The sequence below is a fragment of the Dendrobates tinctorius genome, unplaced genomic scaffold (genome assembly GCF_039654945.1).
Source record: "Dendrobates tinctorius isolate UK_male_01 unplaced genomic scaffold, ASM3965494v1 ptg000003l, whole genome shotgun sequence".
NCBI classification, from domain to species: domain Eukaryota; kingdom Metazoa; phylum Chordata; class Amphibia; order Anura; family Dendrobatidae; genus Dendrobates; species Dendrobates tinctorius.
The window spans coordinates 63157632-63184227 of NW_027361671.1; the positions used below are offsets into that span (position 1 = coordinate 63157632).

Consider the following 26596-nt stretch of genomic DNA (forward strand, 5'->3'; position numbering starts at 1 on the left):
AATCCTTTACAACATGGTTCCTCGCTTTTAGGGAAATGTATTCAGGGTCCACGTTCTAGCTACCTAATAATGCCACTATGCTAATATACTGTTCTTCTAGTTACATGTTCCCCAATTTGGAAAGTTTATTAATATTGTGCTAAAATAAGAGAGTTTAGCACTATACCAGACTGAAATGTGGAAGATGTAGCACTGGCTCACACAGTGTGATAGAATGGGTAAACATGTCAGAAACCTTTTTGGCTGATTTACTTAATCCCAATATTTATGGCACACTTTTTACATTGTGGTAAGAATAGACAATGTCTAAAACTCATAAAAAATCTGTCCCATGCCTTGTATGCTAGGTTTTCTCACAAGGTGAGCCAGAATTCTGATTCCTTTATCTTAGCGAGTTCAGTTTTGGAATTTAGAAGCGCAGATGTTTCTTGTTGACCTTTATGGCCTTGATTCTCCGCATCTCCTCCACTTATGTTTTGCCTGTATTTCAGCTGGGCTCTGATGCGTCTCACTATGGTGCAGTTTGTGCTTCAGAATCTCAAGAGCTTTTATCCCTTAGCTGGACACGAACTTTCAGGTAAATATATGGCATAATCCTGAACGGTCAATGTGAATGTAGACAGGTTAGACAGTGTGTCTGTGCCAAAATCACAGCTGGGTATCATGGTACCAGAACATACACATACTCAAAGCTGTATCAGCCGTGTTATGGACTTTGGTGGTGTCCTGCCTGTATATGTCCCATGTTTACTTTATCCAACATTCATGAGGTGATTTGCTAAATGTGCACCTAATGATGAGAGTTGTAATATATGGAAATGCCATTACTGTTATCTTTACACAATGGATGCAGAATAACTATTTTAATAATCTGAAATGGCATATTTGTGTAATTTTATAGATAATGTTATTGTCTATTTTTAGCTATTAATATTATCTAATACAAATAAATAGGTCTAGAATCCAGTTAGAAATACCGGCTGTGTTATACAGATAGTGATTGGTGCCTGTTCAGAAGTTGTGTGAGTAATGTGCAATGGGCTCAGGAGTGCCTGGTATTCTTGGGCTGTGGGCTATCCCCACCTAGCCCTGCCCTCTAGCCACTCTTTGGCTTTTACTGTCTATGCATAGTAATAAAGCGAAAGCTGTCAATCCGAGGCAGGAGGTGGTCGCTTTCCATTCATGGATACCAAAGATGCCTTCCTCACAACCCGATGCCAGCACTGCACATTTCACAGAAATTACAATCCTCACATATTTCACACACAACTCTGAGTTTCTTTCACTAGAACACTATACTTTCAATACAATAATTTTTCCTTTGTTAGTAGATTATTGGACAAGTTGACATTTAGGTATTTTTTTACCATTATCAGAGCTTCCAGTGGCTTCTCCACTCTGCCATGCCACACTGAAGACTTTGCAGAGATGGGAGCAGGTACTGTTGCGACGGCTGGAGCTGTATGAGGGGCCACCACAAGACTTCATTACAATCCCCACTTCAGAGGAAGCCTTGTCTGCTGGTCCTGCTATCCTGAGACACAAAGCGTTGCTGGAGCCGACTAATACACCCTTCAGGTTAGTATATCTGTCCATACTGGTGTCATCAGAAGTTTAGGGGTGTTTGATGTATTTTTGAGGTATGAACAAGAGCCACAATGCACTAATGTGAGCTTAACCCTTTACAAAGTTATTCCCTTATTCAGAGATGCATATTGCTGATTAAGACTTGTAAGAATAAGCACTTGTAATTTGGTGATGGGCAGCGGAGATGAAGTTATGGAGTAATGGTGAAATCTCTTCTCATGAAATGAAGTGATGTTCCCGGCAGCAGCACGTATAGTATCAGTCCTTCAGAGAAAACCGCAAAATTTTGGTATAATTTGCAAAATATTATTGTTTAGTGAGGAGCGAATTTCGAAAGACTGATACTATATGCGCTGCTGCTTGGGACATCTTTTCATTATCACCACCTATCACCATGGTCATCAAAAGTACTTTTCCTTGGATCTCTGCAGCGTTTTCCTGTCCAGCATTATCACACTGGTCCATGTTTGGATCAGTGTGAGAACAGTCCAATCAGAGACCAGTGATGGTGATAGACAGTGAAGGCCTGTGCAAAGAGGCAGGGAAGACTATAGTAACAAAATGAAACTGTCCCCGGCAGCCTAGCAGAGGGATCAGTGAGAAGCCGTGCCATCCACAAAATGCAAGGCACACTTCCATTGAAAAATAGGTGTGTAAATCACAGGTTTTTAGATAGCTACTGACTGCTTTGAAAGTTACTATCTAAAACAAGTAAATATAATTACTGTTATATTTTAAAATGTCTGGGTTTTCTCATTATTGTTTTTGACAGTCATTGCTGACAGTACAGTCACTGTTTTTTTTTTTTTCTTAATTTCTGATTTTAAATTGCTTTTAATTTTGCAATCTAGGTCCAGACATTCAAGCACATTACCTGTGAAGAGACTTTGGCAGTATCTAGTGAAACAAGAGGGAATCCAAGAAACCTTTATCAGAAACATTTTTACGAAGAAAAGATCTCTCAACGAGGTATGGATTCATTGGTGGTGTATATATATATATATATATATATATATGTATGTATACCTCCTTATAAAAAGTGTGCCGTCTGTATTTAGCCTAGAGGCAATGAGGAAACGTTCCTGTGTCCAAAACAAATGTGCAGACGCAGTAATCCTACAAATTAAAATTCTACTCTCAAACTTTAGTAAATTATTTGATTTTCTTGAAACGTGGCCTTCCCCAGGATTCAAGCTTGGAGCATCTACCATGACAGGCAGTAGCTTTACCAGCGAACCACTGGCAGCACTGCTAAGTACAGTATATGAGGGTTGTCTCAGCCTAAACACTGAAATAGTATTCTTTGTTACAGGCAAATAGTACTGGTATGTAGAGATACCTCTATATACATGTATATTGAGGGTAAATTAGAACTCATATATTTTTCATCTATAAAATTACTAAAAGGTAATGAAAAAGAATTAAAATAATCACATTTTTATAAGTAAATATTACAAACTAGTTTTTTCCCTTCACCCATGACAGCACCACATGAGAGGGATCCGCCCCGCCAGGACAGGAACCTACTGAGACATAAGGGGCGGCACCTCTCCCCCGCTTCAGTTGGGTTCCTGTCCTGGAAGGAATCCCACTGTGGCGGTGCCTGTCATGGGCGAAGAGAAAGAAGACCCAGGCCCGTCCCGGCGCGGGAAGAACAGGTAGCTTACCTGTAGCGCCGGCCGTCGGGTCCTGGAAGCGCAGTCCCCGGGGTCCCTGGGGCTCCGGGTTCGTGCGGGCGTGGATGGGATCCCGGTGGCTCCGGGAAGCCCCCACCGCGCCGCCCTCCCCTCGCGCACGCCGCATCTCGATCCCCGTGGCAGGGGAGAGACGCTGGCGTCTTCCGGCCGCTGACGTCAGCGGCGCTTGGAATGCTGGGTGCGCCGGCTGACGTCAGCAGAAGGCGACGGTGTAATGGCGCCGGGTGCGACGCCGGCCGGCTTTCTGAAGCGCTGGGCCGGCGGTCGCAGGGGGGAGGGGAGGAAGACGCTCACCAGGCGGAGGCATGCAGATTTAAAGGGGAAGACAGCGGTAGATCGGCGGTGCAAGATGGAGTCCGAGCAGGAACGTTCAGCGTCCCTGCCTCCCTCACAGCCCTCTGGCAGAAAGCATGGAAGCCATTCAAGCAGCAGTCGCCCCAGCCGCAGGTCGGGGCACTCCTCAAGGTCCAAAGAGCGCGGGTCAGGTGCTCCGACGCAGCCTCCAAATCCGGTACCCTTGATTACGGGTGGTGAGTGATCTTCGTGAATGTCAGCAGTATGTTAATAGGGGGTTTTTCTATTGTATGCTTCACCCTGTAGGAAAGGCCCAGAAAAGCAGGAAGCAAGAAGAACAATAGGGATTGTGCTATATGTAAATCTCCCCTAGCAAGAGACTGGCAAAAAGATCTCTGTGCTTCGTGCATTCAGCGAACTATGGCGGAGGAAGCACCTAGTTTCGCAGCCAATCTAATATCTGCCCTCAGGTCAGAAATGGAAGGCTCAATTAAGTCCTTATTGAAAAAAGGGAAAAAAAGCAGGAAGGATTTCCCTAGTTCCCCCTCAGATTCCGCATCAGTATCATCTCAGGCGGAAAAATCATCCTCCTCAGACTCCTCAGATAGTGACACAGGGGGTAAGCCATGTTTCCCTGTAGAAGATACAGATGCCCTCCTAAAGGCCATTAGAACCACAATGGGCCTACAGGAAGAAAGGGCGGCCAAAACCCTAGAGGACGTCATGTTTGGGGGGCTTCAGGAGAGGAAAAAACGAACCTTCCCAGTAAACGCGAAAATCCAGGCGCTTATTGAGAAGGAGTGGAAAAAGCCTGAAAAATCGGGGGCCCTTCCATCTGCTTCTAAGAGGCGATACCCCTTTGAATACAAGGATACGGAAATATGGGACAAAGTCCCAAAAATAGATGCAGCGGTGTCCAGGTCTTCCAAAAGGTCGGCCCTGCCCTTGGAAGACGCAGGGGTTCTTAGAGACCCGCTAGACAAAAAAGCGGACTCATATTTGAGGCACGCATGGGAAGCAACAGCAGGAGGTCTTAAGCCGGCGATAGCGGGCACCTGCACGGCACGCTCCCTCATGATCTGGCTGCAGCAGTTAGAAGAGAAGCTGGCGTCAAGGGTCCCAAGAGAGAAGATCTTATCAGACATGTATCTCTTGCACGGGGCAGCGGCTTTTCTGGCAGATACCTCGGCGGACTCTATGCGATTAACAGCCAGAGCAGCGTCACTATCAAATGCTGCTAGACGCGCGTTATGGCTTAAAGGCTGTCCGGGTGACCTTCAGTCCAAGACCAAATTGTGCTCTCTCCCCTGCGATGGCCGATTCCTGTTCGGCAAAAACTTGGATGATATTCTGGAGAAAGCAGGCGATAAGAAAAAAGGCTTCCCCAGATTCCCTATGGATCAGAGGAGACAGCCCTTTCGGAGGGGAAGATTCAATAGAGGACGTCCTCCCGCTGACAGGAGAAGATGGGAGGATAAAAAGAAGAAAGAATCAGGGTTTATGTTTGGTGGAGGCACCTCCACCTCCAAAAAGTCACCACAGTGACGCCAGTATTCCAGTAGGAGCGAGATTGGCACTCTTTTTCCAGGCCTGGGAAAAGATCTCCTCCAACACCTGGATTCTGAGCATCCTAAAAGAAGGCCTGAAAATCCCCTTTATTCGTCAGCCAAAATCCGTGGTCGTCATCACACCTATCAGGAAGATGACCGAAGAACAACTGGCCTTAGAAACAGAAATCCTGAGCCTGATAGACAAGCGGGTACTGTCCGAGGTGCCACGCTTACAGGAAGGAAAGGGGTTTTATTCACCCCTTTTCCTAATAAAAAAACCGGATCAGTCGTTCAGGACAATCATAAATCTCAGACGCCTCAATCTATGGATAAAGAACCCGACCTTCAAGATGGAATCAGTAACTACGGCAGTGAAGCTGCTACATCAAGATTGCTTCATGGCCGTAGTCGATTTAAAGGATGCATATTACCACATCCCTATCCATCCAGATTACCAGAAATACCTGAGGGTAGCGCTTTATATTCAGGGCACACTAAGGCACTTTCAGTTCAGGGCTCTTCCGTTTGGCATATCCATAGCCCCGAGGGTCTTCACCAAGGTCATAGCGGAAGTGACAGCCTTTCTCCGGATTCACGATACGGTCATAATACCATACCTGGACGATTTTCTTATAGTGGGCAGTTCAGAGGACCACTGTACAGCACAGCTGACTCAGGTGATCAACACCTTGCAAGAGTTAGGGTGGATAGTCAATTTCAAAAAATCAAAATTACAACCCCTAAAGAAACAGACCTTCCTAGGATTTATACTGGACTCAGAAAGGCAAGAGTGTCTGCTCCCAGAGTCCAAGATAGAGAAGGTGCAAAATCTGGCCTTGGCAGGCCGAAACCAACCATGTATGACATTAAGAAAAGCAATGTCCCTGCTAGGTACCCTAACATCCTGTATTCCGGCGGTCAGGTGGGCTCAGTTTCACACCCGGCAACTCCAGTGGGAGATACTAAGAGCACAAAGATCGCTAAGAGGGCGTTTGGAAGGAAAGCTGGAGCTTTCCTTAAAAACCAGAGACTCTCTCAACTGGTGGTTGAACGAGACAAATCTGACCTTAGGAATACCATGGGACAGACAGGCGACAGATATAATTTTAACAGATGCAAGCTCCTCGGGGTGGGGGGCACACCTAAGGGGCCTCATAGGTCAGGGTTCCTGGACACCTCAAGAAAGGAAGGCATCCTCCAACCTGAGAGAACTGTGTGCAGTGGGCAAGGCCCTAAACCACTTTATTCCGCTACTCCAGGGTCAAGATGTACGCATCATGTCAGACAACAAGGTAGCAGTGGCATACATCAACCACCAAGGAGGGACAAGATCACACTCCTTAATGGAAGCAGCAACAAACATTCTGAGCAGGGCAGAGGATCACCTACACTCCGTGACAGCCCTACACATAAAAGGGGCAGAAAACATAGAGGCAGATTTCCTGAGTCGCAATACCCTGAGGCAAGGAGAATGGGCACTAAACCGATCCATTTTTCAAAAGTTAATTCAGCTTTGGGGGGAACCGGTGATAGACCTCTTTGCAAACAAGCACAACAGGCAAACAGAAAGGTTCTGCTCTCTAAACCCAAGGGAAAACCCATGGGCAGTGGACTCATTGCACATCCAGTGGAACTTCAGACTGGCTTACGCGTTCCCCCCAGTAGCTCTGATCCCGACTGTGGTAAGAAAAATCAGAAACGATCAAGCCAGGGTGATTCTAATAGCTCCATTTTGGCCAAAAAGGCCCTGGTTCGCTCTGCTACGGAAGATGTCCCTCTCCGATCCTTGGGTTCTGCCAGAAATCCCGGACCTACTAGCTCAGGGTCCAATATTACACGCTCAGGTCAAAGGATTCCATCTGACGGCGTGGAATTTGAAAGGTCGCTTTTAATAGATAGGGGGTTCTCCCCTGGGCTGGTGGCCACTCTGCAAAAAAGCAGGAAACCGGTGACTACTAACATCTACGGCAGAACATGGGATAAGTTCCTACAGTTCTTGGGTAAGCCGTTAGAGAAAGAACCTCCGATTAGTGACATCCTAGAGTTCTTACAATCTGGGTTGCAGATGGGGTTAGCAGTAAACACACTTAAGGTTCAGGTGTCGGCACTAGGGGCGCTCTACAATTGCAAACTGGCATCAGATAGGTGGATAGCCAGATTTATTAAATCCTGCCATAGAGCTAGACCTATTCCAATACCTAGAATAGCCCCCTGGGATTTAAACCTGGTGTTAGAAGCCCTTACAAAAGAACCGTATGAGCCATTACATCAGCTACCCCTAAAGTTTTTGACCCTAAAAACGATCCTGTTAGTAGCCCTCACATCAGCCCGCAGGATAAGCGACTTACAGGCTCTCTCAGTAAATCCTCCTTATACGCAAGTCTTTCAGGATAGGGTAGTGTTAAGAACAGACCCCAGTTATCTGCCCAAGGTAGTGTCAGATTTCCATCGGGGTCAGGAAATTGTTCTTCCATCCTTTTGCGAAAATCCAAAAAATCTGGGGGAGGAAAAATTCCATAGTCTGGATGTTAAAAGAGCTCTTGTAGAATATATATCTGCCACTAGCCAGTGGAGGAGGTCACAGTCCCTATTCGTAGCTTTTCAGGGTGCCAGGAAAGGCTATGGGGTTTCAAAAGGGACTATTGCTAGATGGATCAGGGAAGCCATTAGTGTAGCCTATTCAGCTAGTGGTATCCCGATTCCTGACGGCATCAAAGCTCATTCCACCAGAGCCGTGGCGACCTCCTGGGCTGAAAAGGCAGAGGTATCAATCGAACAAATTTGTAAGGCCGCTACCTGGGCCTCACCTTCAACCTTCTTTAAGCACTATAGATTAAATCTATCCTCCTCTGCTGACTTAACCTTTGGTAGAAGGGTGCTGCAAGCGGTGGTCCCTCCCTAAGGTGTTTCGAAGTCTCCAAAAATCTCTCATGTGGTGCTGTCATGGGTGAAGGGAAAACCACCATGGTTACTTACCGGTAGCCGGTTTTTCCGGAACCCATGACAGCACCCGTACATTCCCCCCCTTTTTTCACTGTATGGTGTGCACAATTAGTAGGGTGTTTTGAGTGTTGTGGTGTTGGATAAACATGTAACTAACCGGGAAGTCCTCTCAATGCTCTGTAACCCAACTGAAGCGGGGGAGAGGTGCCGCCCCTTATGTCTCAGTAGGTTCCTGTCCTGGCGGGGCGGATCCCTCTCATGTGGTGCTGTCATGGGTTCCGGAAAAACCGGCTACCGGTAAGTAACCATGGTGGTATTACACAGACATATTTTGTCCCACTGTAATCATAACAACCCATATAATACTGTGAACAGTGGGTTGTTATTTAAAAAAACAAAAAAAAAACGGTAAACTTGCTCTGGGTTTTGTTTTCTACTTTTATTACGTTCATAAAAAGTTAATAAAAATTTGTGTTTGCTGAGATGGCACTGCATATCATCTCATAAAAAAACAAGACCTCATATAGTGAACATAAAAAAAGGAAAAAAAAACAAAAACTATAGCTATTTCAACAATGAATGAAGGAACAAAAATTGTTTGTGTGAATCCTGCCCTTTTCAGCCATCTTCTGCCTCTAACATCAGTGGGTAGAGGTGAACACCATCCACTGTGGTTAACGCTTTAAAAGCCGATGTTAGTTGCTAACTGAGGCATTTACCAGCACGTGGTTCAGAGACCGTGACTTTTTTCTGTGTACTGCAATACCGTAGTAACGCAGCATGCAGTAGAAGTGATATAGACAATTGCAGGTTCAAGTCCTTTAAAAATATAGAGTAGTCTGAAGTCCGTAAATATGTTACATGAACATGTTTGGTCTACTACAAATAATTTGGTATCCCTTTCTGAACAAGAAATTGAAATATTTGATAATTACATAGAAATAGAAATGTGTCATAAATAGAGCTCCTGTACTAATCAAGTTATTATGTTAAACATACTTTTTAAAACATTTCTGGTGTGTGTTTGTCATAACCTATATTAACCCCTTTACGACATGCGCGTATATATAAGGCACTGTGGGAGCTGCGTTCCCGCAAACCACCTTATATATACTAAGTAACATAGTGTTGGCTCACACTGAACTTTGCCGCGATCAAATGGGATTGTCAGCTCTATATGAGAGCTGATACCACGCAGCAATGCCTACGATTAGTGCTAGCACCAATCGTGGGTGCTTATCCCCTCTGATGCTGCTGTCAAAAGTGACAGCGACATTGATGGGCATCGGAGAGGAAGTAGCTCCCTCTCTGCTCCAATCGGCACAACGCGATTGTGATTGAATTGTGCTGATAGTCTCCATGTTGTCTCTGGGTGAAAATATGGCTGCAGTGTCACTCCGGGTCAGTGGCCTGTAAGCTCATGCTTAGAGCAGGAGCTGACACTCATCCTCCCTGCCTGCGAAGGCATCTAATGCACTGCAATGCAAAAGCATTGCAAAGTATTAGATCAGCGATCAGAGCAGGGAAAGTTGATGGTCCCGTCCTGGAACAATGTAAAAACAAGTTTTAAAAAAAAGTTAGTAAAAATTGTAAAAATATAATTTAAATATATTTATGTAAAAACAAAAGGAAACAAAAAAAGTATACATTTGGTATTGCTGCATTCAGAACAACCCAACCTATAAAACTGTCCCACTGTTTAACCCCTTCATTGAACACCGTAACAAAAATAAATAAATAAAAAACTATGCAAAAAACAATTCTTTATCATAACCGAACAAGAAGAGGAGTTAAGCCGCTATCAACAAGACTAATGTAAATAAAAAAGTATCGCTAAAACGTCATCTTATGTGCAAAAAACAAGGCGCCAAACTGCTCAGTCGGCGGAAAAATAAAAAAGTCACAGCTTTCAGAAGAAAGTGATGCAAAAATAATTATTTTTTTCTATATAATAGTTTTTGTGTAAAGGTGCAAAAACATGAAAAAAAAATATTAATGTGATATCTCTGTAATCATACTGACCCGAAGAATAAAGCTATCTCATCAATTTTACCACATGCTGACTGCATAAAAAAAATCCTGAATTGCTGGTTTTTGTTCATTCTGCCTAAACATGGAACCAAAAAATTCACCTTGCCCCGCAAAAAATAAGCCCTCACATCATTCGAGCTGAAATATGGAAAAATGACAGCTATCTAAATATGGGGATGCAAAAACCATGCAATAAAATGCATCTTTTAGTGTGTGACAGCAGCCATACAAAAAACTATATTAATCTCGAATTGTTGTAATCGCACCGACCCAAAAGAATAAAGTCATCTGATCACTTATACCGCACGAGGGAACGGCGTAAAAAATGAATAAAACCAATTCTTCACCTCCCAAAGATCACAGTAAGGCTCAGCTCACATTTATTCTATGCTGAGCACTTACCATGTAAATCTCTGAAATATGTGATTCAGACGGAACCCCCAGCTGAATATTCCTCATAATGAGGCAGATGGAGGCACTCTGGACTCTTTCTGGCCTGTGACCTGTCAGTGTCCATTTTTTTAGGTGTGCATAAAAGCGCGATCCGCCATGGTTTTGTGCACTTATGAAAAGGACAATGCTGAACAGAGGCCAGGCAAAGTCCAGAGTTACTCTGCGGCCTCGTTATAGTGAATGGCTCCCTTGGGGGTTTCTTCTGAATCACTCGGATATTTTGATGAAAACCCCAATATAAGTGTCATGCGAGTAGAGCGCCGGATAAATGTGATCACAAACGTTATTTAAAATGTTCCCAATAAAAGCTTCAGCTCAGTCCACAAAAAAAAAAACAAGCCCCCACTCAGATCCGTAATCTGTTAACGGAAATATAGGAGGCTTCCATATTACTGGTAGTACAAAGGCTCCTCGCCCCCCAAAAGAAGTTCAGCTAATTCCGAGCACCAAAATCCAAATGCCCTCTCCCTTCTGAGCCCCACAGTGTGCCTAAACCACATTTGGCGTCCACATATTTGCCATTTTTGTAACAATGACAGCCCACCTAATTTATAGGTGCCTATCTCCAGAAGCTTGAGCTGGGCACCACAACAGTCGTTTGCAATTTTCACTTGCCAACATCCACTTCTGCTTGTTTCTGGAAAACACCCATGAAGTCAAAATCGTCACTGCATCTGTAGTTAAATTCCCAAAGGGGTATAATTTCCAAACTGGGGTCACTTGAGGATGGATTCTGCTCTTCTAGCACTTAGCGGCCCTGTATATGGAGTCCCCAAACTATTTTAGGAAAATCTGCTCTCCAGTAGGCAAATAGCGCATTGTCCCTCCCAGGTCTCGCCGTGTGGCTAAATGGTACTGTACAGCCACATATAGGGTATTTCTACATTCATCAGAAATTGTGGGACACATTTTGGTGCCATTTTTACCCATTTCCAGTGTAAAAATGTAAAATCTGGGGTTAAAACAACATTTTTGTGGTAAAAATTTAATTATTTTTTCTTCACTACTTCCTTCAATGTTATAAAATTCTGTGACACACCTTTGGTGTTATTAACCATGTACCCCTAGATGAATTCAGTGAGGAGTGTAGTTTGTAAAATCGGATAACTTATGGGGGATTCTGCTGTTCTGGCACCTCAAGGGCTCTACCAATGTGACATGGCACCCTCACTCAAATCATTTCAACAAAATCTGAACTCCAATTTGGCACTTCTTCCCTTCTGAGCTTTGCACTGTGCCTCAAAAGTAGTTTTCGACCACATATGTGGTATCTGCATACTCAGAAGAAACTGCACAACAAATTTTGGGGTCCATTTTCTCCTGCTATCCTTGTGAAAAATACTACATTTGCAGCTAAAACAACATTTTTGTATGAAAAACATCTGCAAAATTCCTTTAGGGATCTTGTTTCCACCATGGGGTCACTTGTGTGCGATTTCCACTCTTTAGGCACAACAGGAGCTTTCCAAACGTGACATGGTGTCCGCTAATGATCTCAGCCAATTTTGCCTTCAAAAAGTAAAATGGTGGTCCTTCCCTTCCAAGCCCTACCGTGCACCCAAAGAGTAGTTTTCCTCCACATATTGGGTATCGGTGTACTCAGGAGAAATTGCACAACAAATTGAATGGTGCACTTTCTTCTTTTACTCTTGTGAAAAAAAAAAAAAATTTTTGTGGAAAAAAGTTAAATGTTTATTTTTTCCTTTCACGTTGCTTCAGTTCCTGTGAAGCACCTGAAGGGTGAATAATCTTCTTGAATGTGATTTTGATCACCTTGAGGGGTTCAGTTTTTAGAATGGTGTCACTTTTGAGTATTTTCTGTTCTATAGACCCGTCAAAGTCACTTCAAATTTGATGTGGTCCCTAAAAAAAAATGTTCAAAATTTTATTGGAAAAACGAGAAATTGCTGGTCAACTTTCAACCCTTGTAATTTCGTAAACAAAAAATATACAGTATATATTTCTAAAATTGTGCTGATGTAAAGTAGACATGAGGGAAATGTTATTTACAGTTGTGTGAAAGTATTTGCCCCCTTCCTGATTTTTTTTTTTTTTCTATTTTGCATGTTTGTCACACTTAAATGTTTCAGATTACCAAGCAAATTTAAATATTAGACAAAGATACCGTAACTAGAGATGAGTGAATTTGTTCGGATTTTGGCCCCAAATCTAATTTTGACATATTCGGGCCATATTCGAAAACTATTCGTGCTGAATATATGTCTTATGATCGGTTTCGAACATATCAGGTAATTTCTACTCCCATTGACTCTAATGACGCCCGGCTGTGTTCGACGAATATTGCAAAAACAATATTCGATTCCGATCGTATTCGGAACCAAATCCGAACAAATTTGCTCATCTCTAAAGATAACACAAGTAAACATAAAGTGCAGTTTTTAATTAAAGGTCTTTAATATTAAGGGAAAAATAAATTCAAACCTACAGGACCATGTGTGAAAAAGTGATTGCCCCCTAAACCTAGTAACTGGCTGGCCCACCCTTAGCGGCAACAACTGCAGTCAAGCATTTGAGAGAACTGGAAATGAGTCTTTTACAATGTTCTGGATGCATTTTGGCCCACTCATCTTTGCAGAATTGTTGTAATTCAGCCACATTGGAGGGTTTCTGAGCTTGAGCCGCCTATTTAAAGTCGTGCCATAGTCTCAATCAGATTAAGGTCAGGACTTTGACTAGGCCACTCCAATGTGAGGTGGACTTGCTGGTATGTTTTGGAACATTGTCCTGCTGCATAACCCAAGTGCGCTTCAGCTTAAGGTCATGAATAGATGGCCAGATATTCTCCTTCAGGATTTTATGGTAGACAGCAGAATTCATGGTTCCATTTACCACAGCAATTTTTTCCAGGTCCTGAATTGGCAAAACAGACCCATACCATCTCACTACCACCACCATATTTTACTGTTTGTATGATGATCCTTTTCTGAAATACTGTTACTTTCCCATAAATGTAATAAGATCTACACCTTTCAAAATGTTCAGGTGTGACAAACCTAAAAAAGAATAGGAAATCATGAAGGAGCCAACAATTTTCACACAACTGTATTACCTATTTTTCATGTATAATGCGGAAGCTTTTCTTAAGATTTTACCCTAAATTAAGATTTCCTTTTTCCAGACTGAAGCGGATTTGGTGTCCTCGGGAGGAAGAGCGCGCATAATCCATAAAGAGTCTGATATAATCACAGCCTTTGCAGTAAATAAAGTAAGTGTTTTTCTACATTCTCAGGTCGTTTCACTTCATTGTTGGGGTAGGTTCACACATTGCCTGTTTGTTGTAGTTGTTTCTTCCACTGGTAGAAAGTTCCAAATATCCAAATTTAGTGTTTGTTTTTTTCTGACACATTAGCATGTTCAGGAGTTTTAAGGAGAGAAGTAAGGATGAGCGAATGTGCTCGAATAAAGTGTTATCCAAGCATGCTCTGGTGCTAACCGAGTGTCTTCTTCATGGTCGAATAATATGTTCTGAATCCCCGCAGCTGCATGTCTCAGACTGTTCCACAGTTGCAACTCATGCAGGGATTGCCTAACAAACAGGCAATCCCTGCATGTGTTGCAGCTGTCTAACAGCCGTCAGACATGCAGCCGCGGGGTCTCGAGCGTATTATTCAAGCGTGCTATGATAACACCAAGGAAGCAAAGAACATAAAGCCCCCTAAATTTAAATTGACGTGCAACATTAAAATGTATTTTCCTATTGTGCATCTATGCTGCCCCAGTGCATGTTATTAAAGTCCATAGTATTGCTTAAGTAATATTAAGTAATATTATTAGAAGGACAGGTTACCTACCCTTTCTGGCTCTCAGTTGAGGAGTTTGAGGGTAAGGCTACGTGTGACCCTATGCGGCCTCAATAGTAAAAGATAGGATGTAAAAAATAATTTAAAAAAACCCCATATTGTTATTTTTACCTTCCGGCGTCCCGCACAGCCTTCCCGCCTCTCTCCACGCTCCCGGTCCCAGTAATCCTTTGCGAGAATTACCGCGATGACGTCCATTCTCGCGGTTTTTCGCGATGACCGCGAGACTTGGCGATCCCACGAGAACGGACGTCATCGCTCGCAAAGGATTACTGGGACCGGGAGCGTAGAGAGAGGTGGGAAGGCTGCGCGGAACGTCGGAAAGTGAGAATAACAATATTTTTTATTTTAAATTCTATTTTTTACAGGGATTTGGTACCCAAAGTCTCCTCTCCTCCGGACCATGGGTACCATCCGCAAATGTTCTGCTTACTTTTCGCATGGTGTGCACAGCAACATGCGGAATGTAAGCAGAACAATGCATTCCTATGGGTACGGGATCGCCACGATTCCGCTAAATTAATGAGCATGCTGCGTTTTTTACCGCAAAGCTTTTTGATACTCCAGTAACGTTGCAGCTCTGAAATATGGCAAAACTGGCGTCAAATGGCATCTTGGCAGCTTCACGCTTGATTTTCCTCAATTCATTGACAGTTATTTTGAGCCTTTTTTTATCAACACGCTTCTTGTGACCCTGTTGGCTATTTAGATATCCTCCATGGCATGCCTAGTTTGCATCTTATGGCCTTCCAAGCCGCCCTAGTGTCCCGAAAGATCACTGAGTTTCTCACCTTCGGGTCTAATGTCGTGCTTGAGGAGTGCAAGATCGCTGTGAGGTCCCAGGGCTTACACTAGTCCGACTCCAATGTGTAGTCCGAGTGTTTGCTAGTGTGTCTTAGCCAGTCAAGAATGTGTCTGGCAATGCAGGCCAGATTGTACCCTCTGATGTTGGGCAGTGCTTTCCCCCCTCATCCCTCGATAGCATCAATATATGTTTGCTGATTCTACTTTTTCTTTCTCTCCATCGAAAGTTAGAAAAGGCTTTGTTGAGCTTGTTTATATCTACATGTCTTAAAAGGAGGGGCAATGTTTGCAGGGGATACAGTAGACAGGAAAAGCTGATCACCTTGATCAGATAGTTCCTTCCCAAGAGCGACAGTGGCAAGTCTTTCCACCTTTTTAGTTCCTGTATTATTTTATTTATAATGGGGGCATAGTTAAGTCTATAGATATCTCTTGAGTCTTTCCCCCAAAAGATCCCCAAATATTTTATCGCCTTGCTTGCTATTGGTATGCCATGTATGGAAGCCTGTCCCCATTCTAATTGGTCAATTCCTTGAGGCCTATGAGTAAGAAACATAGCCTCGCACTTAGTTTTATTAAGTCTAAACCCTGATATCTCTCCGAAGGTATCCAACTCCCTCATTAAGCCAGGAAGGTCTCTACTTGGGTCTGCCATATAAAGAATAATATCGTCCGCAAAGAAACTAGATTTTATCTCTCTTTCGCCCACTTTAATCCCCTGGAAGCTTGGGCCCGCATTGATAAACCTGGCCAGCGGCTCAATGGCTAGATTAGACAAGCGGCAAAAGGGGGCAGCCCTGTCTCGTACCTCCCCCTAATGATATTATGTCTGACAGAAACCCCGGTGTGTGAACTCTGCCCCTGGGATTAGTATATATCGAGGACAAGAGGTTTCTGAATCCTCCCTGCACACCAAACTTGTCCAGCACCTGCTCCAGCCATGGCCACCCCACACTATCAAACGCTTTTTCTGTATCTAGCATGACCATGGCTGGAGCTCCTCCCCGATGGTCTCCCAGCCTCATTGCCTCCAGCACCATCATTGAATGTCTTATGTGCCCTACTGCCGATTTCCCCCTCACAAATCCCGCTTGTTCAGGTCCCAATAATTTAGGAAGAATCCTTGCCAGTCTGTCTGCCATAATTTTTGCCACAATTTTTAAATCCTGGTTGATCAAAGAGATAACCTGGCCAACTTTCGTCCTATCAGTGGGTTTATCGCCCTTTGGGATGAGTTTAATATAGGCTGTGTTCATGTGATCAGAAATGGCTTGGCCTCTTAGGAAATCATTGCATAGACTTTTCAAATGCGGGGCGATCTGGTCCTTCAAAATTTTATAGAGGCTGGCGTCAAACCCATCCGGCCCAGGGGCTTTATGAATATTTAGATCCCCAATAACTCTAGAAATCTCTTCCTCCGTTATTTCTCTGTTTAACTCTAATAGATCAGTTTCAGAGATCAACGGGAGTTCCACACCCTCCAGCCATCTCCTTCCCTGCACCTGATCAGACCGTCAGGGTTCGTATAGAGAAGCGTAAAACCTCCCCAAAATGCTTTTTATTTCTCGCGGGTCAGTTGTTATGGAGTCATCTTGTCTTTTGAGTGCTGCTATTTGAGTTCCTGGATGTCTACCTTTGGCTAGGTTAGCCATCATGCGTCCAGCTTTGTCACCAAACCTGTGGAGCTCGGCATCCCTCAATGACTTCCTCCTACATCTCCTTCTTTCTGGCCCACGTGTCAAATTCTGACTTCGCTTCCAACCAAGCTCTTTTATTGACCTCAATGGGGTGCCCTTGAAACTTATTGTACGCTTGTCTAACAGAGTTACTTGTCTTTAAATATTGGTCGGTCACTCTCCTCTTTATCATTAAAGTATGTGCTATTATTCTACCTCTGAGAATGGCTTTAGCCGCCTCCCAGATTAGTGTGTGATCCGTTGTGGATTGGTGGTTGTGATGCAAATACTCTGACCACCACTCTCCCAAAAGTTTGGAGAAGTCTTTGTCTTTTTTTAAGAAATGAGGGAACCTCCATATTACGTCCGAGCCTTTTTGGTGCAAATCAAATAAGGTCAGGGCAACTGGAGCATGATCTGAAATAACTAATCACCTATCTTGACCTCCTTAACCTTTGCATTTAGGCTCTCGCTAACCAGGAACATGTCAATAAGGGACCATGAATTGTGCAGGTGTGAATAGTGGGTGTATTGCCGCTTGACTGGGTAATGTTGTCTCCACACATCCCTGGTTATTAGATCAGTTGCAAAATTGCACAGAGGAGAGTTTCCCCTCCTCATTGAAGAGCTGCTTCCACCCCTCCCACTTTTCGATCTGTCCTCCGAATCCAGCATTACCTCATTCATGTCTCTTCCAATTGTCAAGTTATGTGCGCCAGAAGTCATAATTGAGGTGCAAAGTTTTTGGAAAAACACATCCCTGGCTGAGTTGGGGGCATAAACATTAATATTCCGCTAGGAGTTGCTAAGACTACTCAGACATGACTTCCTTGATCCTCATGTTGGTATGTTACCAGTTTGTGCAGAAGTGTTTTGTTGACCAGAATGATCACCCCTGCCTGCCTTCCCTTGGCTCCCGACCCATAAACCTCTCCCACCCAAAGTCTCTGCATGCGGAACATGTCATGTTGAGGCAAATGTGTCTCCTGGAGCAGGACTATGTCTCCACGCAATCTCTTCAGGTGCCTGAGTACCAAGGATCTTTTTCCGGAGTCTTGAGACCCTTAACATTCCATGTTATGATCTTAACCATTCGTGGTAACAATGTGGCTCAATGACAAGCGATCTGTCTGTGTAAAAAGTATTGGGCGGGATAGCCAAAGTCCGCCTCCAGGAGTGTTATGAGAAGTGAACCAAATCTTGACAAAAGCATCTAAAGTGTTACAGCACATATCAAGCCAAACCCAACTAGTCCCCGAACTGAATACCCCAACATGGGAAACATTTTCAACATTCCCTTCACCACCCATCCCTTCCCTTCCCCCCCCCCCCCCCCTTGCCATGTATATCACTAGTACTTCCATTTTTTCCAACATGGCCCTCCACTACCTTCTCCTCAACCTAGCCAACTTGGCATAGTTGCAGTACCGGCTATATATAAAGAAAAAGAAAAACTTTGGAAATATAAAGACATAAAAATTGGGAACGGATGGAGTACAATCAACTTATATCTACGTGTCCGGATGAGCGTGCTGCAGCAATTCTCAAAAGTTCGTTAGACCTTCTTCACTTTCGAGTAATCACGCAATAATTTAAGGTACAACATCAACAGACACCATCAATGAGATCCTCTTGTCTGGAGATGCCCTTGTAGAAAAGCCTTCTTAGTGGAGCTCTCATGTCTTCAGGCGGTCTGAGCGGTTGCCGCTTTCCTTACTTTGTTTCCTCGTCGCGACATCCATTGGGAGATCTCGTGGGAGATGACATGGCCCTGCGTTTTTTAGTGACTTCTGGTGAAAAATCCTCAAAGATGACAACCTTATGTCCTTGGAGCATGAGTGGCTGTCACCTGGCCCTAAAAAGGCGCAGAATTTTGTCCTTATCCTTGAAATCCAGATACTTTGCAATAGCCTGGTGAGGTCTCTGAGTACGTTGGTCACCGTGCCCCGCTCCACTTAGGCGCGTGTCTCTGGCCATGATCCCTCCAGGCGGGCCCACCCTGTGTGCTCTTTCCACCTTGCACTTCTCTTGTATTCCTAGGGCTGTAGGCAGTTCTTGTTCAAAAATGTCATTGAGTTGCTGATATGTGACAGATTCGGGTAGCCCCACTAGCCGCAGGTTATTTCTTCGGGACCTGTTTTCTAGGTCCTCAAGTTTGTCCCTCAGCCATGTGCCCTGTTTTCGGGACACTTCCAGCTCCTGTTCAAGCTGAATTGTCCTATCATCCATATCCGACACCCTCTGCTCCAAGTGCTCCAGCCTGCTGGCATGTTGCGCTGATATTTCGTGGATCTCTTCTAAAGCGTCTTTTACTGTGTCCTTCACTGCAGATTTTATATCTCCCGTGAGGTATCCTGCCACCTCTCTTTCCAGCTCCCTGCGGTCTCCCTGTATAAGCGTCCCTGTCACCGGACCTTCCCCGCTCTGTGATTCCGACCAGCAGTCTCCTTTGGGGCTTATGCGGGTTCCCCCTGTCTCTCCCCGTTCTGACCTGGGTGTTTTCAGCTGCACCTCCGGGTTTCCCTTACTCCTGAACTTCCCGCTCTGTGGCGCTGCTGCAGTCGCCATCTTGGGGATCTCTCCTGCCGTCCCACGTGCTCCCGCAGCTCTGCTCTCGCCGCCCGTGCTTCGGAGCCAGCGGTCAATGTCAGGCTGAAGCGCGGAGCTCCCTCACCCCGCTGCAGCCACGCTGGCGCCGGAACCTGTAGTTGAGGTGACGTTTTTAATGATATCACTTTTCTGCAGATATGTTCTTTTGATCGCCCGTTATTGCATATTAATGCAAAGTCGCAGCGACCAAAAAAACGTAATTGTGGCGGTTTGAATTTTTTTCTTGCTACGCCGTTTAGCGATCGGGTTAGTGCTTTTTTTATTGATAGATCGGGCGATTCTGAACGCGGCGATACCTAATATATGTATGTGTGATTTTTTTTTTTTTTTTTTTTTAAATGTTTTATTTTGATTGGGGTGAAAGGGGGGTGATTTGGACCTTTTAGCTTTTTTTTTTATATATTTAATTTTCAAACATTTTTTTTTACTTTTCGTATGCTTCAATAGCCATAAGAGGCTAGAAGCATGCAGAACTCGATCGGCTCTGCTACATATGTGCGATGAGCAGATCGCCCATATGTAGCAGATTTACTGCATTACTTTGAGTGCCTGCAACAACCATAGAGGTGTCTGAGACCTCTGGTTGTCAAGACAACGGGACGCCGACCCCAGATCACGTGACGGGGGTCGGCGATGAGCTCACTTCCAGCTCGATGACCGGAAGTGCTAGTTAAATGCCCGCTGTCAGCGCTTGACAGCGGAATTTATCTAGTTAATAGGCGCGGGCAGAGCTGACATGTTGCGGCTTTGAGGTGGGCTCACCGCCGGAGCCCACTTCAAAGCAGGGGAGTCTCACTGCTGATGTACTATCCCGTCTGCAGTCAGAAAAGGGTTAAGCCCTGTAACATGCTGCACATGTGAAGTTTCGACACTGCTGTACAGTGGTCATTTACGGTAACAATATTTCAGTATAGAAAATCTCTCAAAATGATGACTATACAGTGGGTGCAGAATGTATTCAGACCCCTTTACATTTTTCACTCTTGTTTTGTTGCAGCCATTGGGTAAATTCAAAAAAGTTCATTTTTTTTCTCATTAATGTACACTCTGCACCCCAACTTGACTGAAAAAAAAGAAATGTAGAAAATTTTGCAAATTTAAGAAGGAAAAACTGAAATATCACATGGTCATAAGTATTCAGACCCTTAGCTCAGTATTGAGTAGAAGCACCTTTTGAGCTAGTACAGCCGTGAGTCGTCTTGGGAATGATGCAACAAGTTTTCACACCTGGATTTGTGGATCCTCTGCCATTCTTCCTTGCAGATCCTCTCCAGTTCCATCAGGTTGGATGGTGAAAGTTTGTGGACAGCCATTTTCAGGTTCCTCCAGAGATGCTCAATTGGGCTTAGGTCAGGGCTCTGGCTGGGCTAGTCAAGGATGGTCACAGAGTTGTTCTGAAGCCACTCCTTTGTTATTTTACCTGTGTGCTTCGGGTCATTGTCTTGTTGGAAAGTGAACCTTCGGCCAAGTCTGAGGTCCAGAGCACTCTGGAAGAGGTTTTCTTCCAGATCTCTGTACTTGGCCGCATTCATGTTTCCTTCAATTGCAACCATTCATCCTGTCCCTGCAGCTGAAAAGCACCCCCATAGCATGATGCTGCCACCACGTTACCCTGTTGGGATTGTATTGGGCAGGTGGTGAGCAGTGCCTGGTTTTCTCCATGCATACCACTTAGAATTATCACCAAAAGTTCTATCTTCTGCTCATCAGACCAAGCTTATTTCTCATAGTCTGGGAGTCCTTCATCTGTGTTTTTTTTTTGGGGGGGGGGGGGGGGTTTTAGCAAACTCATATGTGGGCTTTCATATGTCTTGCACTGAGGAGAGGCTTCCGTCGGGTCCCTCGGCCATAAAAGCCCGACTGCTAGAGGGCTGCAGTGATAGATGACTTTGTTGAATTTTCTCCAATCTCCCTACTGCATCTGTGGAGCTCAGTCACAGTGATTAGTGATCTTGGGGTTCTTCTTTACCTCTCTCACCAAGGCTCTTCTCCCACAGTTGCTCAGTTTGGCTGTCCAGCCAGGTCTAGGAAGACTTCTGGTGGTCCCAAACTTCTTCCATTTAAGGATTATGGAGGCCACTGTGCTCTTAGGAATCGAGTACTGCAGAAATTCTTTTGTAACCTTGGCCAGGTCTGTGCCTTGTGACAGTTCCGTCTCTGAGCTCCTTGGCCAGCTCCTTTGATCTCATGATTTTCATTTGGTCTGACATGCCCTGTGAGCTGTGAGGCCTTATATAGACAGGTGTGTGCATTTACAAATCAAGTCCTATCAGTTTAATTAAACACAGTTGGACTCCAATGAAGGAGTAGAACCATCTCAAGGAGGATCAAAAGGAAGTGGACAGCATGTGACTTAAATATGAGTGTCTGAGCAAAGGGTCTGAATACTTATTGACCATGTGATATTTCATTTTTTCTTTTTTTAATAAATTTGCAAAAATTTCTACATTTCTGTATTTCTTGGTCAAGATGGGGTGCAGACTGTACATTAATGAGAAAAAAAATGAAGTTTTTTGTATTTATCAAATGGCTGCAATGAAACAAAGAGTGAAAAATGTAAAGGGGTCTGAATACTTTCCGTACGCACTGTATGTAGTTAAAGAAAAGGGCCACATACAAAGAGGTTTCTGTGTTTTTATACCTCTCTAACCTGACGCATTGATCAATTTCCTGATATCCTTGCAGGATGGGATATTGAAGAAAAGTTGAGTGTCTTCAGCCTACAGCTGGTCATTCACTGATTTTTCACCTCATCTATAAGGTCCTTTCAGCAGTCCACCAATATTGGGGGTGGAGTTGGAGGGAGAACAAGCTGGTTACAGTTCAATATGATTGAACGTTTGTTCTGCTGACATAAAGCACTGCCAGATGTGTCCAGATGAATCTCTGAGAAATCACGTGCTACACTGTATAATGGTGGCATTTTATAGGTTTCCTATAGCTACTAATGTGTCTGTTTGCTCGGGTGACAGACTGAGGTGTCCATCAGCAGCTTTTTCTTCTCTCCCCGTCAAAATAAACATTCACGCTGTGTTCGTGTGCCTTTGATCACCAGCTTAAATTCATCATTGCTGACTTCTTATTGGCGCTTCCGTATATAAAAAGCAGAAAGTGATCTGTATTCCTCTAGGTTTGGGCAAACGATTCCATTGTCAATTCCTCCTTTGTACGTTTGATTTTGGCTTTTGTCTATTGAAGTCTATTGTCTACATTTATGTTTTTTAGGCCAACGGAAACTGTGTTGCAATTGCTTCTAGCCATGACATCCAGGAGCTTGATGTGTCTGCGATCTTGGCCACCCAGATTTTTTCTTGGATTGATGATGACTATGAAATGGAAAATAAAGGGTATATGTTTGTTTTCATGATTATAGTATTTGATGGCTTCCATAATTATCTGAACTTACAGTATCTATGTGTAAATATGATCATGGTGGTTTACTGTTGTACTGGTTCTTTACTGATGGCTTTATCTTGCTGTGTCCCATGATGTGTTTTTGCAGACCTGACGATTTTCTAGTTGTACACACTCGGGATGATCTTTCTGCAGTTCAAGGCTCAACTCCTTACACACATAGTAATCCAGGAACACCTATAAATATGCCCTGGCTAGGAGGAGTTCAGACTGGAAGAGGTGCATCAGTGGTATGTATTATCTGTGGGAGTGGGGGGTATGTAGAAGGGCATCCCAGTGTTTTCCATGTTAAATGTCCAAAATACTATAGGTGCATAAGTACAATAATAACTAACATTAATTGACATAAAAGTATGTAAATCCAACAATGTCACTGCTGTGTAACCCATAATATCTTTGTAGGTGTTATTCAGAATAAAGTGGTTATCTGGGGAAAAGAAGTAATTCAACAAGGACTTGGAGCTGTAGAAACAAAACAAAAAAAAAGCAGAGTGTTAAGGCCCCGTCACACTAAGCGATATCGCTAGCAATATCGCTATAACGTCACTGGTTTTGTGACGTAGCAGCAATATTGCTAGCGTTATCGCTGTGTGTGATACTTACCTCCGACCGGCTCCCCCGCTGGTTATAGCTGATCGCGCGAGAACGGCCTGGGCCGTTTCTCATCGTCAGCTTCCTGCTGGGCTTCCTGCTGTGGAGATGAACGACGCGTGGACGCGGGCGGGAGGACGTCAGGATCGCCTCGTCTGACAGGTAAGTAGCGACCCCCGACCGCTGCTATGTCGCTGGTGAGATCTGCCTGTTTGGCAGCTCACTAGCGACCACTTAGCGATGCACCAGCGATCCATATCGTTGTCGGGATCGCTGGTGCATCGCTAAGTGTGACAGTACCTTTACTTCTCTATCGGCACCCACCTGGAATCCAGTGCAGGCCGCTCCATGGTCTGTGCTGACACGGGAGTAGGAGTTCTCTCCGTTCCAACAGTAGCAGGTCCGCTCTGGTCTGTGACTGGCTGCATCTGTCATGTGACTTTACCAGTGCATCATCAGAAAAGCATTTGACTTGTGTCTCAAGTCACCAGACCACTACATGCATTCACAGGCCGCAGTGGTCCTGCTACTGGTGGAACGGAGATATCTCCTCTACCCGTGTTGGCATAGACCACAGAGCATCTGACGCAGGATCCAGGTGGCTGTCAGTATGTGAGTGACACTTTGTGGGGTGTTTGGGTTTTTTTTTTTTTTTTTTTTTTTTACAACTCCAAGCCTTTGGGTAACTTTTCTTATTGTCTGGACAGTCCCTTGAAGGTTCCTGGTGCAAATACTGAATGTGTTCAAAAGCCCGAGAATGCTAAAAATAAAATGTGTTATACTCCCTTTTCTTTTGTAAATGAATACACTGTGGGGTGTAGATACATGTATGTACACGTGATGGTCAGTGGTTGACATGCCACGGTTTGTCACTTGTGTTCCGACAGAAGCAAAAGACAATACTTGAACAGAGCCCAACTTAAAATATTGTAATCTATTGGTAATTTGGAAATGCATTTAATATTTTCTACGTGCAAATTATTTTATTCTTTTATGTAAATTGTGCACGAGGAAAGTCAAATAATTTTTTTTTAATTTTTTTTTTTACAGATGATAAAAAAGCAAATTAAAGATGTCCGAAGAATGGCATCACATCCAACACTGCCTTACTGTAAGTGACTGAAAGAAACCTGAGTGGATTTTCTTTCTTTTATTTTATCTTACATGCTATACATGATGATTCGCCAGGGGCTTTCTTGATGTTTTTTGTCTAGTTTAAAATGCAGTCTGCAACTTTAGACATGTTTCCACTGAAATATTTTATTAGATAATTTTGGGTTGGATGGTTTGTACAGAGATAACTCCTGCACAATGCTTTATTGTTTAATCTGACCAGCTTTATTATCTTGTACACAGCAAAAACAAGAGTCAACACCTCTGCCATCTAGTGACTACCTAAACATTTTTCGGGTTTTAAGGCCCCGTCACACTAAGCGACTTACCAGCGATCCCGACACCGATATCAAGGTGTCAGGATCTCTAGTAAGTCACTATGTGATCGCTGGTGAGCTGTCACACAGACAGCTTCACCAGGGATCAGCACAGCGATGCCGAGCGCCCGGCATCGCTGGCCATCCCTGTAAAAAATAGAATCAAATTAAAAAATATTGTTATTCTCACCTTCCGACGTCCCGTTCAGCCATCCTGCCTCTCTCCACGCTCCGGTCCCAGTGATCCTTTGCGAGAATGACCGCGAGATGTCACGGTCTCGAGGGATAACAAAGTCTCGCGGTCATTCGTGCAAAGGATCACTGGGACCGGAGCGTGGAATGAGGCAGGATGGCTGAACGGGACGTCGGAAGGTGAGAATAACTATAGTTTTTTATTTTTTTTTATTATTTTTTACACCTGATCGCTGGTCTCCCGCCAGTCACACACAGCGATGCGTGCTGGCCAGCGGGAGACCAGCGACCAAAGAAATGTCCAGAGGTTTCTTCCAGCGATCAGCGATACCGGCAGGGGGGCCGCTCGCTGATCACTGTCACACACAGCGATCTCGCTGGTGAGATCGCTCTTACGTTACAAAAGTTGTGACTCGGCAGCGATCTCGCTACCGAGATGGATTAGTGTGACGGGGCCTTTACTCACGTACACTTAAGTTGAGAAACATAGATACAAAGTTACTCTGACTTCCTGAGACCTCATGACTCCTTAGCTATCTGACCCTGTCCGCACCAACTACATTTTCTCTACAGGGAATTACAAATGGCTTACACTGGAGATAGTGACAGGTTACACAACTGACGTATCTGCCATTATATCAAAATCCAGACAGAGACGGGGACACGCTTGAGCTTCTTCCGTTTGATGATCTTAAATCTAAATTCTCTGTTATTAACAGAGAGTTTTTCCAATACTTACAGATCAAGTATTTTGCCTCTTCCCTTTTTGGTTCTATAGGAATCTCCCTGCCAACTGATTTTGAGAGGCTCTGTAGGAGGGGGACAGCGACTAAAGGCTTAATTTCAGAAATCTATAAAATTCTGTCTCCCTCGAGACGGCCGTCAACCAAAACATCCCTATATGAGCAGATGGCAATCTATTCTCGGAGAGAAGTGGCATATTATTTGGGAAGAAAGAATTTTTGGATTTAAACGTGCGCTGCTAGACAAACGACTCCTTGCAGATTATATACTTATATACTTTTAATTCCCAACGCGTTTCGAAGTTAACACTTCTTCCTCAGGAAGAAGTGTTAACTTCGAAACGCGTTGGGAATTAAAAGTATATAAGTATATAATCTGCAAGGAGTCGTTTGTCTAGCAGCGCACGTTTAAATCCAAAAATTCTTTCTTTGTAAATCTAATGATTTATGGTCACTGAGTGGCCATTTGGATGTGCAGCAGCTTGACCTCTATTCCGTTGTGCCTGAAACTCTCCTGTTATTGGTGAGTATAATAGCTTGATTTATATCCATTTTACTTGGGTAAGACCCTATTGCGCTCTTTCTCTTTTAGTTTTAACCATATTATTTGGGAAAAGACTGCTAAATCATCTATGTGTACCCTCTATAAAGAGAATCAATATAAGATAATGGGGAAGAGGGCGGCAAAGCTGTTACTTCACTTTCTTACTGCTGCTAGATGTCTGATTGCTCTTAACTGGAGACAGACTTCTCCACCGCC

At 44.0% G+C, this 26596-nt stretch overlaps 1 protein-coding gene across 1 annotated transcript in view; it reads left to right on the top strand.

Moving 5' to 3' along the window:
• Window positions 1-26596, top strand: part of DMXL1 (Dmx like 1) — a 288913-nt gene that overhangs the window by 249228 nt on the left and 13089 nt on the right. Inside the window, exons 31-37 of the mRNA XM_073554312.1 lie at window positions 492-577; window positions 1377-1578; window positions 2439-2556; window positions 13695-13781; window positions 22692-22813; window positions 22969-23110; window positions 24522-24582. Of these exons, the coding sequence (XP_073410413.1) occupies window positions 492-577; window positions 1377-1578; window positions 2439-2556; window positions 13695-13781; window positions 22692-22813; window positions 22969-23110; window positions 24522-24582 (818 nt within the window). The remainder of the gene's footprint in view (window positions 1-491; window positions 578-1376; window positions 1579-2438; window positions 2557-13694; window positions 13782-22691; window positions 22814-22968; window positions 23111-24521; window positions 24583-26596) is intronic.